Here is a 22,241-nt window from a genome sequence, read left to right on the forward strand (position 1 = left end):
ACTCTAAGAACCAGCGTTGTTTCTCAATTGATTATTAGATCTCCATCCAGGGTGTCAAGAATATGGTGGCAGAACAAAGCAGAAACCAGTCATCAGGGCAATGACTATACACAGATTGTTTTAACAATCTATATTTTCTGCAAACTCTTTCTGTTCTTTCTCTCAGTCTTGATGACATATAATGCTAGAAGAAAAGGTCAGAAGGCAGTACACTTTTCCCGGACACTTCAATTCACTGTGTCAGTCACAATGCCCTGAAAGACTTGACAGCAGTATTAAAGGTACTATTAACTCATACAAACTTTAATTCTCATCAAACATGGTTTTTTTTTCTATACTCCCTGTTTAATCTCTTTACTATAAAAATATTAGGGTTTCACAGTTCCCTCCCTAGGGGAATCTGTGTTACTAGCCCCTTATACATTCTTCAAAGGCTGTAACAGTTCCACTTACACACACACACACACACACACACTCTCACACACTGCTGATAAATGTTTAACAGCCAGCTTTCCAGAAAATACAAACAAAACGCCTGACTGGAACTGGTAGTGTTTGCAGATTTCTGTGCTGTAAATACCACCACCATGGCTGATTGCAAGATGCCAAGGTAAAGTTACCAACCACACAGTTAGGAAGAAATGTGAGCTGATGTGAAATGTGAGCACCATTCAGAATATCACTTACATGAAATTATGCATTTAATATGTGTATGTACATATGGTAATAAGCATGTCATTTCATAACACTGTATATACCCTTTTAGAGACTTTTCCACTTTAAAAAAAATACTGGGTTTAATTCTGCTTCCATATCATGTAAAGCAAGCACTACCACAGCACTGAAGAGCATGCAGCAAAATGTCAAGAACACAGGCTCTTGACACGAAAATGCTATTTTTCAGTCTAACTCTGCCTTTTACTAGCCAGTGACCCTAAGCAAGTCCCTTCATTTTCACGGCTTCAGTTCCTTTATCTATAAAATGAGGAAAGTAATACGTATGGTATAAGGTATTTTGGAGAACTAACCGAAGAAGTATGCATATAAATAACTTGATAAATACGTACTACTTAGTGAAATAAAGTAAAGATGACATAAAACTAAATGTCATCCGTTGGATCATCGAAAAAGCAAGAGAATTCCAGAAAAACATCCACTTCTGCTTTATTGACTATGCCAAAGCCTTTGACTGTGTGGATCACAACAAACTGTGGAAAATTCTTCAAGAGATGGGAACACGTGACCAACTTACCTGCCTCTTGAGAAATCTGTATGCAGGTCAAGAAGCAACAGTTAGAACAAGACATGGAACAGACTGGTTCCAAATAGGGAAAGGAGTATGTCAAGGCTGTATATTGTCACCCTGTTTACTTAACTTATATGCAGAGTACATCATGTGAAATGCGAGCTGGATGAAGCACAAGCTGGAATCAAGATTGCCGGGGGAAATAGCAATAACCTCAGATACGAAGATAATACCACCCTTATGGCAGAAAGCGAAAAACTAAAGAGCCTCTTGATGAAAGTGAAAGAGGAGAGTGAAAAAGTTGGCTTAAAACTCAGCATTCAAAAACTAAGATCATGGCATCCAGTCCCATCACTTCATGGCAAATAGATGAGGAAATAATGGAAAAAGTAACAGACTTTATTTTGGGGGGCTCCAAAATCATTGCAGATGGTGACTGCAACCATGAAATTAAAAATCGCTTGCTCCTTGGAAGAAAAGCTATGACCAATCTAAACAGCATATTAAAAAGCAGAGACATTACTTTGCCAACAAAGGTCCATCTAGTCAAAGCTACCGTTTTTTGAGCAGCCATGTATGGATGTGAAAGTTGGACTTTAAAGAAAGCTGAGCACCAAAGAACTGATGCCTTTGAACTGTGGTATTGGAGAAGACTCTTGAGTGTCCCTTGGACAGCAAGGAGATCCAACCAGTCCATCCCAGAGGAAATCAGTCCTAAATACTCATTGGAAGGACTGACGCTGAAGCTGAAGCTTTTTGGCCACCTGATGCAAAGAACTGACTCATTTGAAAAGACCCTGATGCTGGGAAAGATTGAAGGCAGGAGGAGAAGGGGACAACAGAGGATGAGATGGTTGGATGGCATCACTGACTCAATGGACATGAGTTTGAGCAAGCTCCAGGAGTTGGTGATGGACAGGGAAGCCTGGCGTGCTGTAATCCATGGCATCACAAAGAGTCAGACGTGACTGAGAAACTGAACTGAACTGAAACATCATAGTTGTGCCTAAACTTAAGAATACTGGATAGTTATATTAAAAGTGAAAATTGAGATCCATGGCTCCAAAATTTAACTGACCAGGTTACTTCAGTGACCTCATAAGCACTAACCTGACAATCAAGAGACCCAAGGTTCTAACTGAAGCTCTACCACCATATGATCTTGGAGAGCATTAAAAAAAAGAAGAAGAAAACAGAACATGAATGGGAGGAAAAAAATCTGACTAGGATATAATTAAAGAGCCACCATACCAGGGTGAAAGGAGTATAAATTGGAAATAATAACTGAGAAATCAAAGCTATTTCACAATTAGACCTCAAAGAACTGAAGACTTTTCCACAAACCAGTTACATTTGTAAAATTTTTCAGTGACACTGGAAAATAATTAATCTAAGACAATGTTTAAAATATTCTATCACCATTTGTGTCTTCAGTCAGTCAGTTCAGTTCAGTCGCTCAGTCGTGTCCGACTCTTTGAGACCCCATGAACCGCAGCATGCCAGGCCTCCCTGTCCATCACCAACTCCTGGAGTCCACCCAAACCCATGTCCAAGTCAATGAAGCCATCCAACCATCTCATCCTCTGTCGTCTCTTTCTCCTCCTGCCCTCAATCTTTCCCAGCATCAGGGTCTTTTCCAATGAGTCAGCTCTTCGCATCAGGTGGCTCAAGTATTGGAGTTTCAGCTTCAACATCAATCCTTCCAATGAACACCCAGGACTGATCTCCTTTAGGATGGACTGGTTGGATCTCCTTGCAGTTCAAGGGATTCTCAAGAGTCTTCTCCAACACCACAGTTCAAAAGCATCAATTCTTCGGCACTCAGCTTTCTTTATAGTCCAACTCTCACATCCATACATGACCACTGGAAAAACGATAGCCTTGACTAGACGGACCTTTGTTGGCAAAGTAATGTCTCTGCTTTTTAATATGTTGTCTAGGTTGGTCATAACTTTCCTTCCAAGGAGTAAGCGTCTTTTAATTTCAAGGCTGCAGTCACCATCTGCAGTGATTTTGGAGCCCAGGAAAAATAAAGTCAGCCACTGTTTCCTCATCTATTTGCCATGAAGTGATGGGACCGGATGCCATGATCTTAGTTTTCTGAATGTTGAGCTTCAAGCCAACATTTTCACTCTTCCTCTTTCACTTTCAAGAGGCTCTTTAGTTCTTCTTCACTTTCTGCCATAAGGATGGTGTCATCTGCATATCTGAGGTTATTGATATTTCTCCCGGCAATAATGGGCTATAATTTGAGCTAGCAAATCCTTTATACCAGTGCTATATAATATAAGTGCTTTCTATCGCACTGCTAGTTAATGTAACCTTTGGAGCCTTAATTTTTTTCTTTGTTCATGAGGCAAAAATTCTTAGTCCACAACACTATTCAGCTTGGATGCCCATATGATGACAGTCTACCAAAAATATAGTGGAAACACACATAGCAAAAGGCTTTACTAATTTAGATTTGATACATCTACAATACCACAGTGAGAATTCCTGACCAAAATAGTTCAGAAAGTAGCAGACAAGCCTGAAGTCCCTATCTCTGCATTTTTATCCTCATTGACAGATGAGCAGCTAGGGTTGGGGGAGTGGGGATTTACTCTTTCAGAAAAGAGCCCTGGGAACTGATAGGCCTTTTCTTGAGACAGATGTACATAATGTTGTGATCTGTTTGTTGCTTGCACATGTCTGTGGTCCTTCTTGTTTGACTTGTAATCTATTCTAGTCCATACACTAGTCCAAACCCCTTTTAGCAAAATGAACATAATCTATGAGGCCCCCTATTCTTCTCCAGAGTAAATCAGAATCATAATGTCTTCCACCAGTGCTAGGCTTGGGTTCAGAGGCTATGTAAAGAAAATGAGGAAAGTATCTAGAGCTTGAAGCTTCTCAGCTGAATGATCAGCACCCACTACTTTATAGTATTTACCACAACTATAACTGGACATTTGTTTAATGTCTACCAAAGCTCAAAGCAACTGAACACACACGCACACAAGCTCAAAGACCGTAGGAATTGTGTTTGTCTTATTCATTACTGGACTCCCACAGAAGGTCACCAATATCTGCCAGGCACTATACTAGGTACTGCAGATGCAGCAATTAATAAAACAGACAAATACCCTGGCTCTCCTGGAGCTTACCTTCTAGTAGTCACTTACTGATTTCTAAAATAAGATGTTAGGGTCAGGACGCTGAGAAATTTCTGCAAATGTCTGTCAATTTGACTAAGTAATCTCATTTTTAATCAGAGTTTCTCAAACAGAAAAGTTTGAAAATTTTGAAAAGTTACTAGTTTCAACTTTTAAGGATATAGTCTTCAAATTGATTTTCATGAAATTTCCAGAATAGGCAAATCTATAGAGATAGAAAGAAGGTAAATGGTTGCCTAGGGAGAGGCACTGTGAGGAAATGGAAAGTGACTACTAGCTAGGTACTAGGGTTGCTTTTTAGGGTGATAAAAATACTCTAAAACTGATCATGGTGATGGTTACACAACTCTGGGAATACACTACTGAGAACCACTGAATTGTATACTTTAAATGGGGAGATTGTATGGTACGTGAATTACATCTCAATAAAACTATTATATTAAAAAATGGAAAGGAATTTGTAAGGATGAGGAAGAGCACTCTAACCTAACAGCCTCCATTTCCTTGGAGAGTTTTGGGGACTGGAAGGAAGAGCTGAGGAACAAGTAAGGCCAATGAAAAAGAGAAGTAAGGAAACACTGAGGACCCAGCTACAGTAATAAAGAATGACACCGCTACAGGCAATCTTTTCATAGGAACAGAAAGTCATGGATGAACTACTTACTCCAAGAGTGGGGCTCTGCAGGGGAGGTACAACAGAAACACAAGGGGCAAGAGGCTTGCCTGGAAATCGCTGGTAAACACACTAAGTTTGCTATTGTATTTTTTTTTAATTCAGCCTTTTGTCTGCGTATGACTTATTTCCTCATTTTCCATAAGAGCAGGTGCAATGGGTCAGAGTCTATCTCCTGAGTCTCTGATATAGTGCTATACACATGCTATTAACAATAAAAGCTTAAAACATGAATTAATAACTCAGACAATAAAGTTAACATTTACTGAACATTTACTACAAGCTTAGGCAGTATATTAGGTGCTTTACATTCCTTTTCTTTAATTCTAATAGTTCCATGAGTAAGTAGTTATTATCCCTGTGCTACACAGGCAAAAAGAGAGACTAAGAACATTTGAGTAATTTGCCCAAGGTCACAAGGCTAGTAAAAAATGAGGCCAAGATTCTAGAAGAGGACTGTCAGATCCCCCAAATGCCTAAGCTTTAATCCACATGACTGTCTTTTGACCATCAAAAAAGACATTCACACTGACTGTAGTGTTAGAAAGGTTTTTATTGAAAATAAAATTATTTTAAATTGGTAATACATGGTAATTAATAACTAGATATCTTTACTTTGGCAAAACTGCACTGAAATACATAGTTATCTTTTAACTTAATCCCTCTCTATGTGAAACCAAAGTAAAATTTTCAAAATTAAATACTATCTTTTTGGTCTTTCCTATTGCTTAGATTTTATATTTACAAGAGCTTACTATACATAGATTATACCAAAAGCAATAAGAAAAGAGTTCATACTAACACTGAGCGAAGAAGAAATATATGTTCTACTGAACTAATTTAAAACCTACCATTTTGCACAGAAGATGTGCCTGATTGAGGAGCTTTCTCTTGATTCTCCTTCTTTACATCCATTGACTCTTTAAAAAAAAGAAAGAAAATAGTGAGCAATACCAGAAGAACAGAGCAACAGTTTGAAAGAGTACTTACAAAAACCTAAACTGTATTTTCTAATAGGAACCAGTTTCAATTTTATAATTATATCCTCACTTTCTGCATAGGACTTCACTTTCTAATATATAATGTACTTTATAATTTATTTGTTTATTGCATGTCTCATTTCACTCAAATGTAAGCTCCAAAAGGTCAGAATTTTTTTCATTTTGTCTCTTATTCACTACTTTTTATCCTCAGTGCCCAGAAAAGGACTCGGCACACAGAACATTCTTGAACATTTGTTAAATAAATGAACAAACCAAAATGAGCTGAGCTAATCCTTACAATATTCAGATTAATGTGTCCCAGCAATAAAGTGCATACTTTTGAGAATTTAAAACAACAGAGAAGCTAGAATCCAATGTAATTCAACGGACTTTGTTGTTGTTCAGTCACGTAGTTGTGTCTGACTCTTTGTGACTCCATGGACTGCAGTACACCATGGTTCCCTGTCCTTCAACAGACTAGGAAAAGTTTTTCTCTGTGCTAGGCTGAGGAGCTCAAACAGCACTGGACCTTGGAACTTCACCAAATCTAAGATATATTTCATCCACATTTATTATAGTATGTATTTCTTAAATGACTCATTATGACAATTATGCTGAAAAACTAACCACAATCTTCAATATTATCAAATAAGCAGTCACTCTTCTTAACTTCCCTGTTGTCTTAAATATTTTAAATATATCTGTTTCAGTCAGGACCCAAATAAAGTCCATACAGACAGTGGTAGGTACATTTCTTAAATTTCTTTTGATCTGTAGGCTCCTCCTCCTCTGTTTATTTTCCCTTCCTCTAGCAATCATTTTGCTGGTGATATCAGTTCAGACTTTTCCAGTCTGTAGTCTGCTACTTCCTCATGATACTGGGTTCTTCTGGTCCTTATAGTTTCTCTAAATTGATACAGCTATTTCAAGCCAGAAGAGCTTAACCAGATTCAGGTTTAGCTTTTTTGCAAGGAAGAGAGAAAATGACTTCATAGGTGGTGGTGTGTACTTCTCACAGGAGGTTCCTAATATACCTAGTTCTCTTTTGTGATATGAGCAGCCACATATGACTACTGCCTAGATCCATTAGCTCATCAGTGGTCGCATAATGTGAAGTCACTCAGTCGTGTCCGACTCTTTGCAACCCCATGGACTGTAGTCCACCAGGCTACATGGAATTTTCTAGGCAGGAGTACTGGAGTGGGTTGCCATTTCCTTCTCCAGGTTGCATAATGGAGGTATTCTAATTTTATCATCCTGTCTTTATTAGCCAGAAAACTTCTATGATAGAAAACTCCCCTCTTCAACCATTCAGTTGCTCTGAGGTAGAGACCACAAAAGGAAGTCACAGTCAATGCTTTATTATTTCTCCTTTATTTTCTAGTTTTCAAAATAATGAATTGTGTCCCCACCATTCTCCACAGATGACCAACAAGTATTGTTTTGTTTTTTTAGTATTGTTGTGAACCAATGGATTTAATAACATGGTATGTTTCCACCTAGTGCTATTTCACCCTCACTGAGGCTTGAACTGTCAAGTGACATGCTTCTTAAAGAAGAATATAGGAAGGATGCCAGGTGTACCATTAAAGGTATCAGATCTACTTTCTGGTTATGACTGACTCTTCAAGATATGCGAACACTCAAGAGGGATGTATGGGCTACTAGACTATTTAAATATAAAGTAAGTACACATTTATATTTACTAAATAATTCTACAGTAGTATTTTCTAACAGAAAAGAAAGTGAAATTATAAAGGCCTGGTTCCTGTTCAAGGAAAGCTAAGAATCTAGGTACAGAGACTATACTAAACTAATACACTTGACAAAAACAGAAATAGCAGAGCACAACATTCAGCATGCAGCCAGAGTAAAAGTCATGAGAGAAAGAGAACTTAAACTGGGTCTTGAAGGAGGAACAGGATTCAGGACAACAAAAATATGAAGAATATATTATGGGAAAGAAAGTACAACTCAAAACAGAGAGTGAAAATGACTGTGACACACTCATGGGACAGTGAGCTGACTTCTCACTAGAGCAGGACAGGATGAAGCATTTTTTTAACATCCATATTTAAGTAAGAAAATCTGGACTTTGATCTTGGCTGTCATAGATTGTTATATGACCTGTTCACTTAACCTCCCTGAGTGTCAGCTTTCTTATTTACAAAACTAAGAAGGAAAAACAAGATTACCTTTAATAGCTATTCAGTTCTAAAACTTCAATTCTTAGCACCTAAACTAACATCTTCCATTAATTTCATTTTTCTCTTTTTTTAATTTCATTTTTCAAAAAAGCTTTTTTTAAACATTCAGTCTACCAAAAGATACTAAAATTTCAAATGATTGACTAAAAGTATCATCTTTAGACAAGTATATCTTACCTTCTTTCACTGTCTGCCCCATGGTATCTCTCTCTGGTGTGCTTTCCTACAAGGAGAAAAATCAATTACTGCCTCCTTTTAACATAATACATTTCTGCAGGGTGGTATTATTAGAAATCAGCTATAATGGGACTACATCAAATTAAAAAGCTTCTGCACAGTGAAAGACACTAAACAAACTGAAAAGGTGACCTACTGAATGGTAAAAAAAAAAAAAAATTTGCAAATAATATACCCAATAAGGGGTGGATATCCAAAATATACAAGGGACTCATACAACTTAACATCAAAAAACAAACCAATTAAAAAATGGGCAGAGGACCTGAAAAGGTTATTTTTCCAAAGAAGGTACACAAATGGCCAATAAGCACATAAAAAGATGTTCAACATCACTAGTTATCAGGGAAATGCAAATCAAAACTTTAATGAGATATCATCTCACAGAACGGCTATTATCAAAAAGACAACAAATAACAAGTCTTGGTAAGGATGTGGAGAAAAGGGAATCCTTATGCACTGCTGGTGGGAATACAAATTGGTACAGATACTATGGAAAACAGTACGGAGATTCCTCAGAAAATTAAAAATAGAACTACCACAAGATCCAGCAACTGCACTCCTGGGTATTTCTCTAAAGAAAACAAAAACACTAATTCAAAAATATATATGCAGCCCCATGCTCACTTGTATTGTAAACATTGTAACATTATTTACAATAGCCAAGATATGGAAGCAACCCAAGCATCCATCAGCAGATAAATGGATAAAGACAATGTGGGGTATATATACACAGTGGAGCATTACTCAGCCACAAAAAAGAATAAAATCTTGCCATTTGCAACAGCATGCATGGACTGGGAGGGTATTATGCTAAATGAAGTATGGCGGATAGAGAAAGACAAATATTGTATGATTTCACTTATATATGGAATCTAAAAAAATGTAACAAAGCAGTCATAAATACAGAAAACAGGTTGTTGCCAGAAGGGAAGGGATTGGGAGAAAGAAAGCTGAGGGAAATTAAGAGGGACAAATTTCCAGTTGCAAAATAAATGAGTCACAGATATGAAATGTACAGTGTGGGGAATACAGTCAATAATTATGCAGTATCTTTGTATGGAGTAAGCAGGCCCCTGGTGGCTCAGACAGTAAAGAGTCTACCTGCAGTGTGGGAGACCCAGGTTCAATCCCTGTGTTGGGAAGATCACCTGGAGAAGGAAATGGCAACCCACTTCAGTATTCTTGCCTGGAGAATCCCATGGGTGGAGGAGCCTAGCAGACTATACAGTCCATGGGGTCACAAAGAGTTGGACATGACTAAGCGACTTCACTTTCACTTTCATCTTTGTATGATAACAGATCATGATCATAAATAGACTTATCCTGGTGATCATTTTGAAATGTACAGATATCTGGAATCACTATGCTGTGTCACAGAAACTAACATAGTGTTGTAGGTCAATTACACTTTAAAAACAAAGAAACAAACTCAGAAAAAAAAAATCAGATTTGTCATTACTAGAAGTAGAGGGGCTGGGGGGAGAGAAGGAGAAATTGGCTGAAGGCAGTCAAAATGCACAAATAAGATAAATAAATGCTAGTTATAAGATAAATAAATGCTAGGGATGCAATGTACCATGTGATAAATATAATTGACACTGCTGTATATTACATATGAAAGAGAATAAATCCTAAGAGTTATCATAAGGAAAAATTTGTTTTCTATTTCTTTAATTTTGTACCTTTAGGAGATGATGGATGTTCACTAAACTTATTGTGATAATCATTTCATGGTGTATGTAAGTCAAATCATGCCAATCATATCAGTAAAAATGGAAGAAAAAAATAAAGGTTAAAAAAAAGAAATCAGCTATAGAGTTAGATCATTTTAATCTCTTTCCTTTGAATAAAAATAAATTCAGTAGATTAGTAGTTGCCAGGGGCTGGGGGAAGAGGGACTCAGGAGTGACTGTTAATGGGTATGGGTGTAAATATGGGTAAGGGGTTTCTTTTTTAAGGTGAGGAAAATGTTATGGAATTATACAGTGGTGATGGTTGTAGAACCTTATGAATACACTAAAAACCACTGAATTGTACACTTTAAAAGGTTAAATTTTATGGTTAAATGAATAAAAAAAGAGCAGATGGTAAGCTAGCAGAGTTGAGATTCAAACTAGCAACTATCCCAAAAGCTGACTTACGCCCATGTTACCAAGAGGTGGAAGAATTATTAACTGTGTTGATGAAACCTGTAAGAAGTGCCAGTCTTCTAACAAGATAATTACTTGTTAAAACGTCTCTGTATTTTGAGCCACTAAATCTTTCATTAATTCAAACTTTTTCTGCATGTCCTTGATATGCCAGGCACTTTACAAAAAAAGATAAATAATATACTGTCCTTGACTCTAGTCAAAAAGAAGCACATGAACAAAACACATTGAGTGTTATAAAAGAAAAAGTACATGAAACATTGAACATGACAAAGGGATAGCTACCTCTCACTACTCCGTGTGCCTGTAGTCAGAACATGATGATATAAGTAACAGAAGGTAATTTGTTATTTAAAGGAAGCCTATGGGGAATATGTTCTCTAAGCCACGCAGAACATCACCTGCACCTCTGACTCAACAGATTTATACTCAAGCATCACCTTCCCAAAACTTGCTTCTTCTAACATTTTTGTTTCTCTTACTAGCACCACTATTTTCCAGGTGCTTGGCCTTAAGACCCCAGCTATGACTACTGAAGTTCTCTTATTTCACTCACATATTCAATCAGTGGCCAATATGTGCTCTCTCATTTCCCTTTACCCTGTTATTAACCAGTTTTGTTGTTATTTAGTCACTAAATCCTGTCTGACTCTTTAGTGACTCCACGAACTGTAGCCCACCAGGCATGGGATTTCCCAGGCAAGGATACTGGAATGGGTTGCCATTTCTTTCTCCAGGGGATGAACCAGAGTCTCCTGCATTGCAGGTGGATTCTTTACTGCTGAGCCACCAGGGAAGAGGGAAGCCATTAACTGGTTTACACCCTCATTAGCTCCTGCCTGGTCTAATACCATAGCACCCTAACTGGTCTTACCACAAGGGTCTACCCCCACCCCAAACTACCTAATACACAATGTCATACATTGTCTGAACTGTTTTCTGCCCAAATTACCCTCCTACTTTAGTAATCTCATTGACTATTGAATTGAACAAATCTTCGTTGGGACATATTTAAAGCCCCTCATAATTTCAAAGCCACCTGATATCTACCACCTATAGCTATCCTGTGGCCTAGCCCAAAACTCATCATGTTATTCTATCTACATGGGACACCCTTTCCTCCTCTTCTGCTTCTGGAAATCCTATCCATCCTTTAATGCCCAACATAAATGCAAGCTCCTTCTTGAAGCCTTTCTTGTTCCTTTCTACATTACCACCATCTGTTTGCATGTGTGATCTGGTTATTTATATAACCATATTTACAGAATTCCTGTTATATGCTTGATGCTGTTTGGATAGAAGATACATGATCTACTATGAAAGAGCTATAAATCTAGTAGGAAAGACATATTAACAAACAGTTATCGGAAAAAGCAAGACAATACACAGGCTCTTCAGGAAGGCAGGAGGTACTATTAACTGGGAATATATCAATAAAAGAAGGCTTCTCAGAGGAAGTGGTGTGTAAACTGGTTCTTTAAAGGTGAACATTAAAATGAGCAGAGAGGACAGAGAGGAATTTCAGATTGAGGGCACAAAATGAGTTAACACTAAAGAAGATCCTGCCTGGTCTACTTGATTATGAAATGCTGGAGCTGCTCGGGTTCCTTCTGGGCTCCCATCTCCCTCTACAGTCTCTCAGGAGCCAAGCATACACAGACAACTTGCAAAGTATTACCTTTCCCTCCCAGATCGCTCCTCTGAAAGTCAGACTGAAATAATTAAATGGATTGGATATTTGATACCACTGTGGAGAATACTGTCAATTAAGGACTACAGCCTAACAGCGAAAAAGAAAAAGTGAAAAATATAAAGTGTGCTGAATAGAAGCAGAAAGTAAAGGGAGATGAGCCACAATCCAGGTAGGGACTAAAGGAAGTTAACCAACTCTAGTCAGAAAGCAAAACCTTGTGAATTACATTAAAGTAAATCCCATTACTACAAAAAGGATTCAGTTCAAAAAACTGAGGGATGAATCACACACAGAAGATAAACCCAGGTTCCTATGTTCTTCTCGAAAATCTCCACAAGTGAGTTCTTAATCCCGACTGCTATCAACTGTTCCCATTAGTTGCGTGATTTTGTAAATCCTAGAAGGTAAAAGTATGTTTAGAAATAATTAAAAACAAATATTTTTTATCTTCTTTCCCCCCTTTAATTGTAGTTGATTTACAGTATTTGTTAATTTCTGCAGTACAGCAAAGTGACTCAGTGATACACACATACACACTTTTATATATACTTTTCCTGAAGACCTATATAAATAAATCCATGTACCATGTCAGAGGAACCAGAGATCAAACTGCCAACAACCGCTGGATCATCAAAAAAGCAAGAGAGTTCCAGAAAAACATCTATTTCTGCTTTATTGACTAGGCCAAAGCCTTTGACTGTGTGGATCACAATAAACTGTGGAAAATTCTGAAACAGATGGGAATACCAGACCACCTGACCTGCCTCTTGAGAAATCTGTATGCAGGTCAAGAAGCAACAGTAAGAACTGGACATGGAACAACAGACTGGTTCCAAATAGGAAAAGGAGTATGTCAAGGCTGTATATTGTCACCCTGCTTAGTTAACTTATATGCAGAGTACATCATGAGACACGCTGGGCTAGACAAAGCACCAGCTGGAATCAAGATTGCCGAGAGAACTAGCAATAACCTCAGATATGCAGATGACACCACCCTTATGGCAGAAAGTGAAGAAGAACTAAAGAGCCTCTTGATGTACGTGAAAGAAGAGAGTGAAAAAGTTGGCTTAAAGCTCAACATTCAGAAAACTAAGAACATGGCATCCAGTCCCATCACTCCATGGCAGATAGACTGGGAAAGAGTGGCAGACTTTAGTTTTTGGGCTCCAAAATCACTGCAGATGGTGACTACAGCCATGAAATTAAATGACGCTTGCTCCTTGGAAGGAAAGTTATGACCAACCTAGACACCATATTAAAAAGCAGAGATATTACTTTGCCAACAAAGGTCCATCTAGTCAAAGCTATGGTTTTTCCAGTAGTCATGTATGGATGTGAGAGTTGGACTATAAAGAAAGCTGAGCGCGGAAGAATTGATGCTTTTGAACTGTGGTGTTGGAGAAGACTCTTGAGAGTCCCTTGAACTGCAAGGAAATCCAACCAGTCCATCCTAAAGGAAATCATCCTGAATATTCATTGGAAGGGCTGATGCTGAAGCTGAAACTACAATACTTCAGCCACCTGATGCGAAGAACTGACTCATTTGAAAAGACCCTGATGCTGGGAAAGACTGAAGGCAGCAGGAGAAGGGGACGAGAGAGGATGAGATGGTTGGGTGGCACCACTGACTCAATGGACATGAGTTTGAGTAAACTGTGGGAGCTGGTGATGGACAGGGAAGCCTGGCATGCTGCAGGGTCCCAGTCTATGGGGTCGCAGAGAGTTGGACACGACTGAGCAACTGAACTGAACTGATACACGAACAGCTCATACAACTGAACAACAACAGAAAAAAAAATCAAAATACAGGCAGATCTTAATAGACATTTCTCCAAAGAAGACATACAGATAGCCCATAGGCACATGAAAAGATGCTCAACAATATTAATTATCAGAGAAATGCAAATCAAAAGTACAATGCAAATCAAAACCACACTGGTCAGAATGATGATCATTAAAAAGTCTACAAATAACAAATGCTGGAGAGGGTATGGAGAAAAGGAATCCTCCCCTACACTGTTGGTGGGAATGTTAAGTTGGTGCAGCCACTATGGAGAACAATATGGAGATTTCTCAGATAACTAAAAATAAAATTACCAAATTATAAGAACAAAATAATGCCAATTTGCAGTGACATGGATGCAAGTAGAGATGATCATAATAAGTGAAGTAAGAAAGAGAAGGACAAATACCATATGTTATCACTTGTATGTGGAATTTAAAATATGGCAAAGGGGGAAGGGGAGGGAGGCTCAAGAGGAAAATGATACGTGTATAATTAGGGCTTATTTGTGCTGTTGTATGGCATAAATACACACGAAATCAACACAAATTCTTCCAATTAAAAAATAAATTTAAAAAAAAAGAATCATCAGCTCAATACCAGAAAAACAAACAACCCAATCAAAAAGGGGTCAGAAGACCTAAACAGACATTTCTCCAAAGAAGACATGCAGATGAGTAAAAAATACATGAAAATATGCTCAACATGGCTCATTATTAGAGAAATGCAAATCAAAACTTAAATGAGGTATCACCTCACACTGGTTGGAATGGCCATCATCAAAAAATCTACAAACAATAAATTCTGGAGAGGGTGTGGAGAAAAGGGAATGCTCTTGCACTGTTGGAGGAAATGTAAACTGATACAGCCACTATGGAGAACAGTATGGAGATGCCTTAAAAAACTAGGAAAAAAACCACCATATGATCCAATAATTCTACTACTGGGCATATTCCTTGAGTTACCATAAGTGAAAAAGACACATGTATCCCAATGCTCACTGCAATACTATTTACAACAGCTAGAACATGAAAGCAACCTAGATGTTCATCAATAGATGAATGGATAAAGAAGTTGTACATATATACAATGGAATATTACTCAGCCATTAAAAGGAATGCATTTGAGTCAGTTCTAATGAGGTAGATGAACCTAGAGTCTATCATGCAGAGTGAAGTAAGTCAGGAAGAGAAAAACAAATATCATATGTTAATGCATATATATGGAATCTAGAAAGATGGTACTGATCAACTTATCTGCAGGGCAGTAATGGATACGCAGACATGGAGAACAGATTTGTAGACACAGTGGGGGAAGAAGAGAGTAGGACAAATGGAGAAAGCAGCACTGAAACATGTACATTATCATATGTAAAACAGATAACCAGTGGGAAATTGCTGTATGACACAGGGAGCTCAAACTCAGTGCTCTGTGACAACTAAGAGAGGTGGGATGGGGTGGGAGATGGGTTCGAGGAAGGGGACATATGTATACCTGTGGCTGATTCATATTGATATATAGCAGAAACAAACACAATATTGTAAACCAAATATCCTACAATGAAACATAAAGATTGCAAAAAAAATAAATTTAAAAAGGAATTAAAAACATTAAAAATAAATAATTAACATAAAACATGGCACAAATGAATCTATCTACAAAACAGAAACAGACTCACAGACATAGAGAACAGACTTGTGGTTGCCAAGGGAGAGGGGGGTAGAAGAAGGAAGAACTGGAAAAGTAGGATTAGCAGATGTAAACTACTATATATAGGATGGATAAACAATAAGGTCCTACTATATAGCACAAGGAACTATATTCAATAACCTATGATAAACCATAATGGAAAAGCACACAAAAAAGAATGTCTGTATATTTATAAGTGAGTCACTTTGCTGTACAGTCGAGACTGGCACAACACTGTAAATCAACTATACTTCAATTAAAAACAACAAAAAAGAAAACAACACTTCACTCACAATAAACAAAAATTACCTTGAGATAGCTCATAAATCTAAACATAAAGCCTGAAACTATAGAATTTCTAGAGGAAAACACAGAAATACTGTAATTTTGAATTAGACAATGACTTCTTAGATGTGACACAAAAAAGCACAATGTATAAAACAAATAATTGATAAATTGGACTTCATCAAAACTAACAACTGCTCTTCAAATGACACTATTAAGAAAACAAAAGGATAAACTACAAAACGGAAAAAAATGTTTGCAAAACACAGATCTGATAAAAGATCTGTATCCAGAATACACAAAAAACTGACAACTCAATTTTAAAAAGGCAAACAGAGCCCAATAAAAGCATAATTGGCAAAAGATTTGGACAATCACTTTGCTAAAGATACACAAATGGCCAACTAGCATGTGAAAAAAATGTTTAAAATCATCAGTATTCAGGGGAGCACAAGTTAAAGTCACAATGATATATCACCACATAAATGGTTAAAATTAAGAAGATTGACACTACCAAATATTGGTAAAGATGAAGAAGTGAAACTCATTCACTGCTGATGGTAATAGAAAACAAGTATTTCTATTAAAATAGAACCTTCTTAGAGCTAAACACAAAGTAAATATTCTTAACTTTAATGTTTTGGAATCCAAAGCACTTACTTTAGAAGTAGAGCCACACACCAAAGAATAAAATATTCCACTTATCCCTAGATAAAAACAGGAAGAATTCCAGACCCCTTTAGTTTGAGATTAGCCATATTAAATAAAACCAATCCTTTTATTAGAGTTTAGAAACATTTCCTTTTCAATTATCATAGTCATTCAGCACCAATGAGCAGATCTATCTTCCTGTGAAGTCCAAAGTCATGTCAAATAAAGACTTCAACATACAAAAAGAACCCAAACTCTTTAGGAAATGAGTCAGTGACTCAATAAACCTTCCTTTTCAGTCATTATGGTGTTAAAGTTCACTGACTTGTTAAGAAGACATCAAAAGTGAGCTTGTGTCCATCGCAGTAATTTAAGGATTCTTTCAGGGTCATGATAAAATCAAAATCATCACAATAAAATCAAAATCATTTGCCCTAAACACTCTTCTTCACTATAAACAGCCTTTACTGCTTTCCCTCAAGCCACTTAGCTTTCATGTTCATTTCAATGTTAAATGAAATAGTTTTCCCCTTAAGAGACTATGATCCTGCCCTGTTTTATTATATATATCATAGCATCAACAACAGTGCTAGGCAAACTGAACACCTGAGTGAATATTCACCAACCTTTAATAAAACATTATTTCTTTTCAAACATTTTGAAAGTCAATCATCTCATTGGAGACTTATTTTATTTCTTACTCTCCCCAAGTTCAATATTTGGCGTATGCAAATGTATAAGTTCCCATTCAATTTATGCATCAAATGTACAAAGTGAATGCTTAAACTTACTTGAGCAAATAAGGATTTCTGTGTTAGAAAGTATCACTAACTACTTAAACTATCTTAAACTTCAAAGGGCCTTGCACCATACACACTAAACTATACAGCGAAATATTACAGTGTCCTCCTTGTTACAAAAATTCCCAAACTTTAAAAGAAAAAGAATTAAACTCTGACTGGAAAATGGATAATTCCACTGCAAAGAAACAAATATACCAATTGTTTCTCTACTGGACTCTCAAAACTACAAAAGCCAATCCATTTAGACCTGTAAACAGAATAATTTTTTTTGTTTTAAACACATACTTTTATTTACAGACAGGTACCCATAATCCCATGGGTCAAGCAAGGGTTTATGCCCATCAGAATCAACAAGGCAAGGCCTCTGCCCTCCCCTGGAGGGCTCCCAGGCTGTGTTTCCAACCAACGTTTAGCAGATATCAAAGCAAGTCTTGTATGTTTACCTACTCACCTCGCCTCACACACTACAAAGTGATTGAGAATCACTTACTCTTCCTTGTAGTTCTCCCACAACTAGCACAAAGACTTGCACCTAAAAAGAAGTACTCAAACGTTCTGATAGTAACTAAGATCGCACTCTAAGTGTATACACAGGTCTCTACAGGATTACACGAATAACAGACTGACGTTATTGAAGCACGGAGAGAAACACAGGACATTTACTAGGCTGTAACTAAGGCTTACTTGGGAAGGGAAAGATAAGATGATGGGATGTGTGGAAGGCAGCATTATAAATCTATTTTGTGTGATATAATTCTATTTGTATAAAATTTTGCATAAGTTTGCATAAAGTAATGCAAAAATATTTTGGTGATCCTCCTTTTGTGCTTCACAGGGTGGTGAGATTTTAGGTGAACTTTATTTTCTTCCTTATATTTTTACGTATGATTTGAATTCTTTACCATAGTATACATTAAATAACCAGAGCAAGTTATTTTCATTTGCAGGGGAATGTACCCTGACAGTTGTTGTTTTTTTTTTAATAATCCCTAAATGCCTGGCTTATCACACAAGTTTTAATAAATTATGTGGTTACTGTGATGGTTACTGGTAGCCATAACAATTAATTACACAGAAATATTATTTCTAGTGCTCAAAGCCATTACAAATTACTTCATCTCCCTGAGTCTTGGCTTTCCCATGTGTAAATTAAGACTATTACCATCTACACTTTGTACTGTGGTCATGAAATTAAATGAGATAGTGCAGGTAGAGCATCTAGCATAGTATCCTGAAAAACTAGAAACTCAGACTGTTTTCTATCCCATCCCATCTGTCCTAATTAAAACTCCCCCAAATGAATGAGTTTTAGCTTTAACACAATAGCAATTATGCTGTAAAATGAACCTATATTCCTACTTTGATTAGTGAAAATTACTTATTCACTTTCAAAGTTTAAACTAAAATGTTAAGTTTAAGACACTTTTAAATTAAACTAATAAATATACATATATGTAATGCCCAGACATATAATTACCAAAGAAAGCAGCCACCATCTCCCAGCTAGCATTATCAGAAAGCCTATACATTCTAGCTTGGAGTCAAAAAATCTTGATGTCACTCCATGTTGGATGACTCGGAGGTATAATTATTCATGAATGTTTTATTTTCTTTAGGGTTGGTGAGTACTAAAAACAGCTTTAGGTTTTTGTGAACTAAAATGGCCTTTATGAACTACTAGAAACTAGAACGGTTTGGGGATTTTTTTTTTTTTCCTTTTTTTCCACACAACTTATCAACTCTCTTAAAAATTAGAACACAGATAGGTAAAAAGGGGAGGGGGGGTAGGAAATCACATATAATCCCACCATCAAACACTACCTGCTCACAACACTGTAAATCAACCACACTTCAAGAAAAATAAATAAGATTTTAAAAAGACAATATCCGCTGTTAACCATCTGGTGTATATCCTTTCCATTTTAAAAAAATCTCAAAAAAAAAAAACAAAAAATAAAAATCTCATATAAATCCATATCCAATGTACACTTGAACCACCTTTAAATGTACATTTGACAAATCTCATATATCAATATACTTCAAATAAAGTTCTGCCCATGTTAGAAAGTCAATATTTTTAGCTAAAATGAAAAATAGACAAAAATAAATGCCTTTTAACAGTTCATGCCTTAAGGAAAAACTCCATTATTCTCAAGAGTAGCATTCATAGCAGAACAAAAGTTATTACTTATTCTGCAATATAAAAAGTGATAAACAGCAAGGTAGATGAAAATCCATTTACTAGGATTTGGGAATCATTTTTAAGTTTATCACTATACTTATCAAACATTTTTTATAATGTTTGATCCCATGAAAACTTTCCACCACTTTCTATATAATTGTTATATAATATACCATTCTCTTTTTTAAACGAACTAGCAGTTCCAATATAAAAATACACTTATAACCAAGTGGGGCTTTTAATTTAAAAGAGCAAATAAAATGTACTAGTTGGAAAAAATTTAGTATTCAACCAGAATGATTAATTTCTCTCTGGTCTACAAAAGTCTCACTTCAAGATAAACATATACACAAATTGAATGGGAAAGATAGGCACTTGCCTAGCACTGAATATTAGCAGAAATCTGTATAGATTTTGATGTAAAGGAATATTGGTTAATTTAATAGAAAGTATCTTTGACTAAGTAACTTGAGAAAAAACAGAAGTTGTATTGTCCCTCTTAAAATGCCCCAGCATTATAATGTAATTCACTTATGTCTTTCAGGTACAATAGGACAGACATTATAGAAGTTAGAGGACTACACCACGTTCTTTTTGGTAAACGCTGGATAGCATCAATTCACAGTTGAATCCTCAGAACACCTCAAAGATACTGTGGAGTTAGAACATACGACTTACATACCAGATATGCAATATAGCACAGCTGTTATCTTTCTGGAAAATATTAGGACCCTGATCTTCTTTCAAAAATAAAGACATACCTCATTTCCACAGTGGCAGTCTGCAGAAGAAACTGCAAAAAAGCTTAACTTTGCTCTCAATATACTTTGAACTGCCTCAGCACTTTAAGAAAAAAACTCAAATAAGACCCCCAAAGTAGTTCTCTATGTTACATGGGAGAGAAAATTTTGGTGAGAAAAAAATTAGAAGCTTTGTTTTACCTTTACCAGAACTAAGAGACATTGGTTCACTAAATGCATATAAGGAGCAATGTCGCACCATTTAAAAAAAAATTCAAATATAAGGCAAAAAAAGTACTAGGTTATAGTATCTGACACTGGCATTTCCTTTACCAAAGACCACAATTACATTAAATCTAGCAGTTGTGTCTAGCAGGCTTTGAACAAGGATAGACAATGGGGGGGGGGGGGGGGGGGGGGGGGGGGGGGTCTTTTTCAAAACCATTTGTTTTGCAAATTATATCTTATAGCAGAATTAAGAGCTGATAATAAATCAAAAATGCTTTGAAAGTCTTACACTGTTTTAAATCATTTTCTTAGTATGATTAAACAATGCAAAACAATGATTAAAGTGGAATTATTCAACCTAAAACTCCTACTGCTCTTATCTGATTCTGGAGAAAATTCTACAATTTTTTTTTAAAAAGACCATTTTAAAGAACTATTTAGCAAGTTAAGGGGTCCATAATTCTAAGATTACAGGGCTCTTCCATTATTTGTTTGGGTGTTTTTTTCTTTTTACCTTTCCCTCGTGTTTTGTTTTGAAAAAGAGGTAATACACCTTGAGTCTCTAATGAGAGACCACTATCTGAACAGTCAATAAAGGATAACATTTTGACGAGGACAGGAACTAAACAAGTCTGACTAGCAGGAAATTTCCCAGGGCCCTTTTAATTTAGGCTATTAGTCAGATGTTATAAAATGGATGGAATTATAGAATCTCAACCTGAGAGAACATAAACGAAATACAGATGTAAAGCCGAAAAAAATAAATGTGTTCCCTCACTAACAGAAAAGTTTGCTGCCATATGTGCCAAACAGAAGCCCCAAAGGAGGAGACAACGTCCAAATTTAAGCATTCATCCCAGACACCTCTCCTCTTTGAGTCCCACGTGTTATTTATTCCCTGGTTGTCCTACATCTATTATCCCACTGTGTCTACTTCCTCCTGCTGTCCTAGCTCTTGATCTTCTCTAGTCACTCAGTCTCTTTCTCTACATTCTAGAAACTTTTAGAATCTAGAATCTCATTCTATTTCACGGTTCATGCAAATTTCTATGTGGATAACTCCTATATCAAAACCTCTGGTCCCAACCTCTCTCCAAAATGTCTACTCTAGCCAAGTGAACATCACTCTGAATGCCTCACAACGTCAAATACGACATACTTCTAAAAATCAAATTCAGGGGATACATGGAGGTCCAGTGGTTAGGACTCTCAGCTTCCACTGCAGAGGGCCCAGGTTCCAGCCCTGGTTGGGCAACTAATATCTGGCAAGCCGCATGGCATGGCCAAAAAAAAGCAACAAACAAACAAAACCAAACTCTTCTGCCCTCCAAAATGAGCTTCTCTCCCTCTGCTGCCTATTCTAGACATTACAAACTACCAATCTTTCTGAATTAGAAGTCATCTTTGAGTACCCTACTCTGTCCAATATCTTATCAGTTATCAAGTTCTGTTGATTCTTGAAGCTCAGAAATAAAGTGGTGAAAGAAAAACGATTCAAATCTAGGTGTGTCAGACACCAAACCAAAAGACAGAGCT

At 36.7% G+C, this 22,241-nt stretch overlaps 1 protein-coding gene across 4 annotated transcripts in view; it reads right to left on the bottom strand.

The window, feature by feature from the left end:
• Positions 1-22,241, bottom strand: part of SCML2 (Scm polycomb group protein like 2) — a 103,770-nt gene that overhangs the window by 73,830 nt on the left and 7,699 nt on the right. For 2 of the 4 annotated variants that reach the window (XM_043459444.1, XM_043459443.1), the window contains exons 2-3: positions 8,442-8,487; positions 5,926-5,994 (exon numbers count right to left, since the gene is read on the bottom strand). The exons of the other annotated variants lie outside the window; for them this stretch is intronic. In XM_043459444.1, the coding sequence (XP_043315379.1) occupies positions 5,926-5,994; positions 8,442-8,463 (91 nt within the window). In that variant the 5' untranslated portion in view covers positions 8,464-8,487. The remainder of the gene's footprint in view (positions 1-5,925; positions 5,995-8,441; positions 8,488-22,241) is intronic. 4 annotated transcript variants of the gene reach the window in all.

Source organism: Cervus canadensis, chromosome X (genome assembly GCF_019320065.1).
Source record: "Cervus canadensis isolate Bull #8, Minnesota chromosome X, ASM1932006v1, whole genome shotgun sequence".
Classification (NCBI taxonomy): domain Eukaryota; kingdom Metazoa; phylum Chordata; class Mammalia; order Artiodactyla; family Cervidae; genus Cervus; species Cervus canadensis.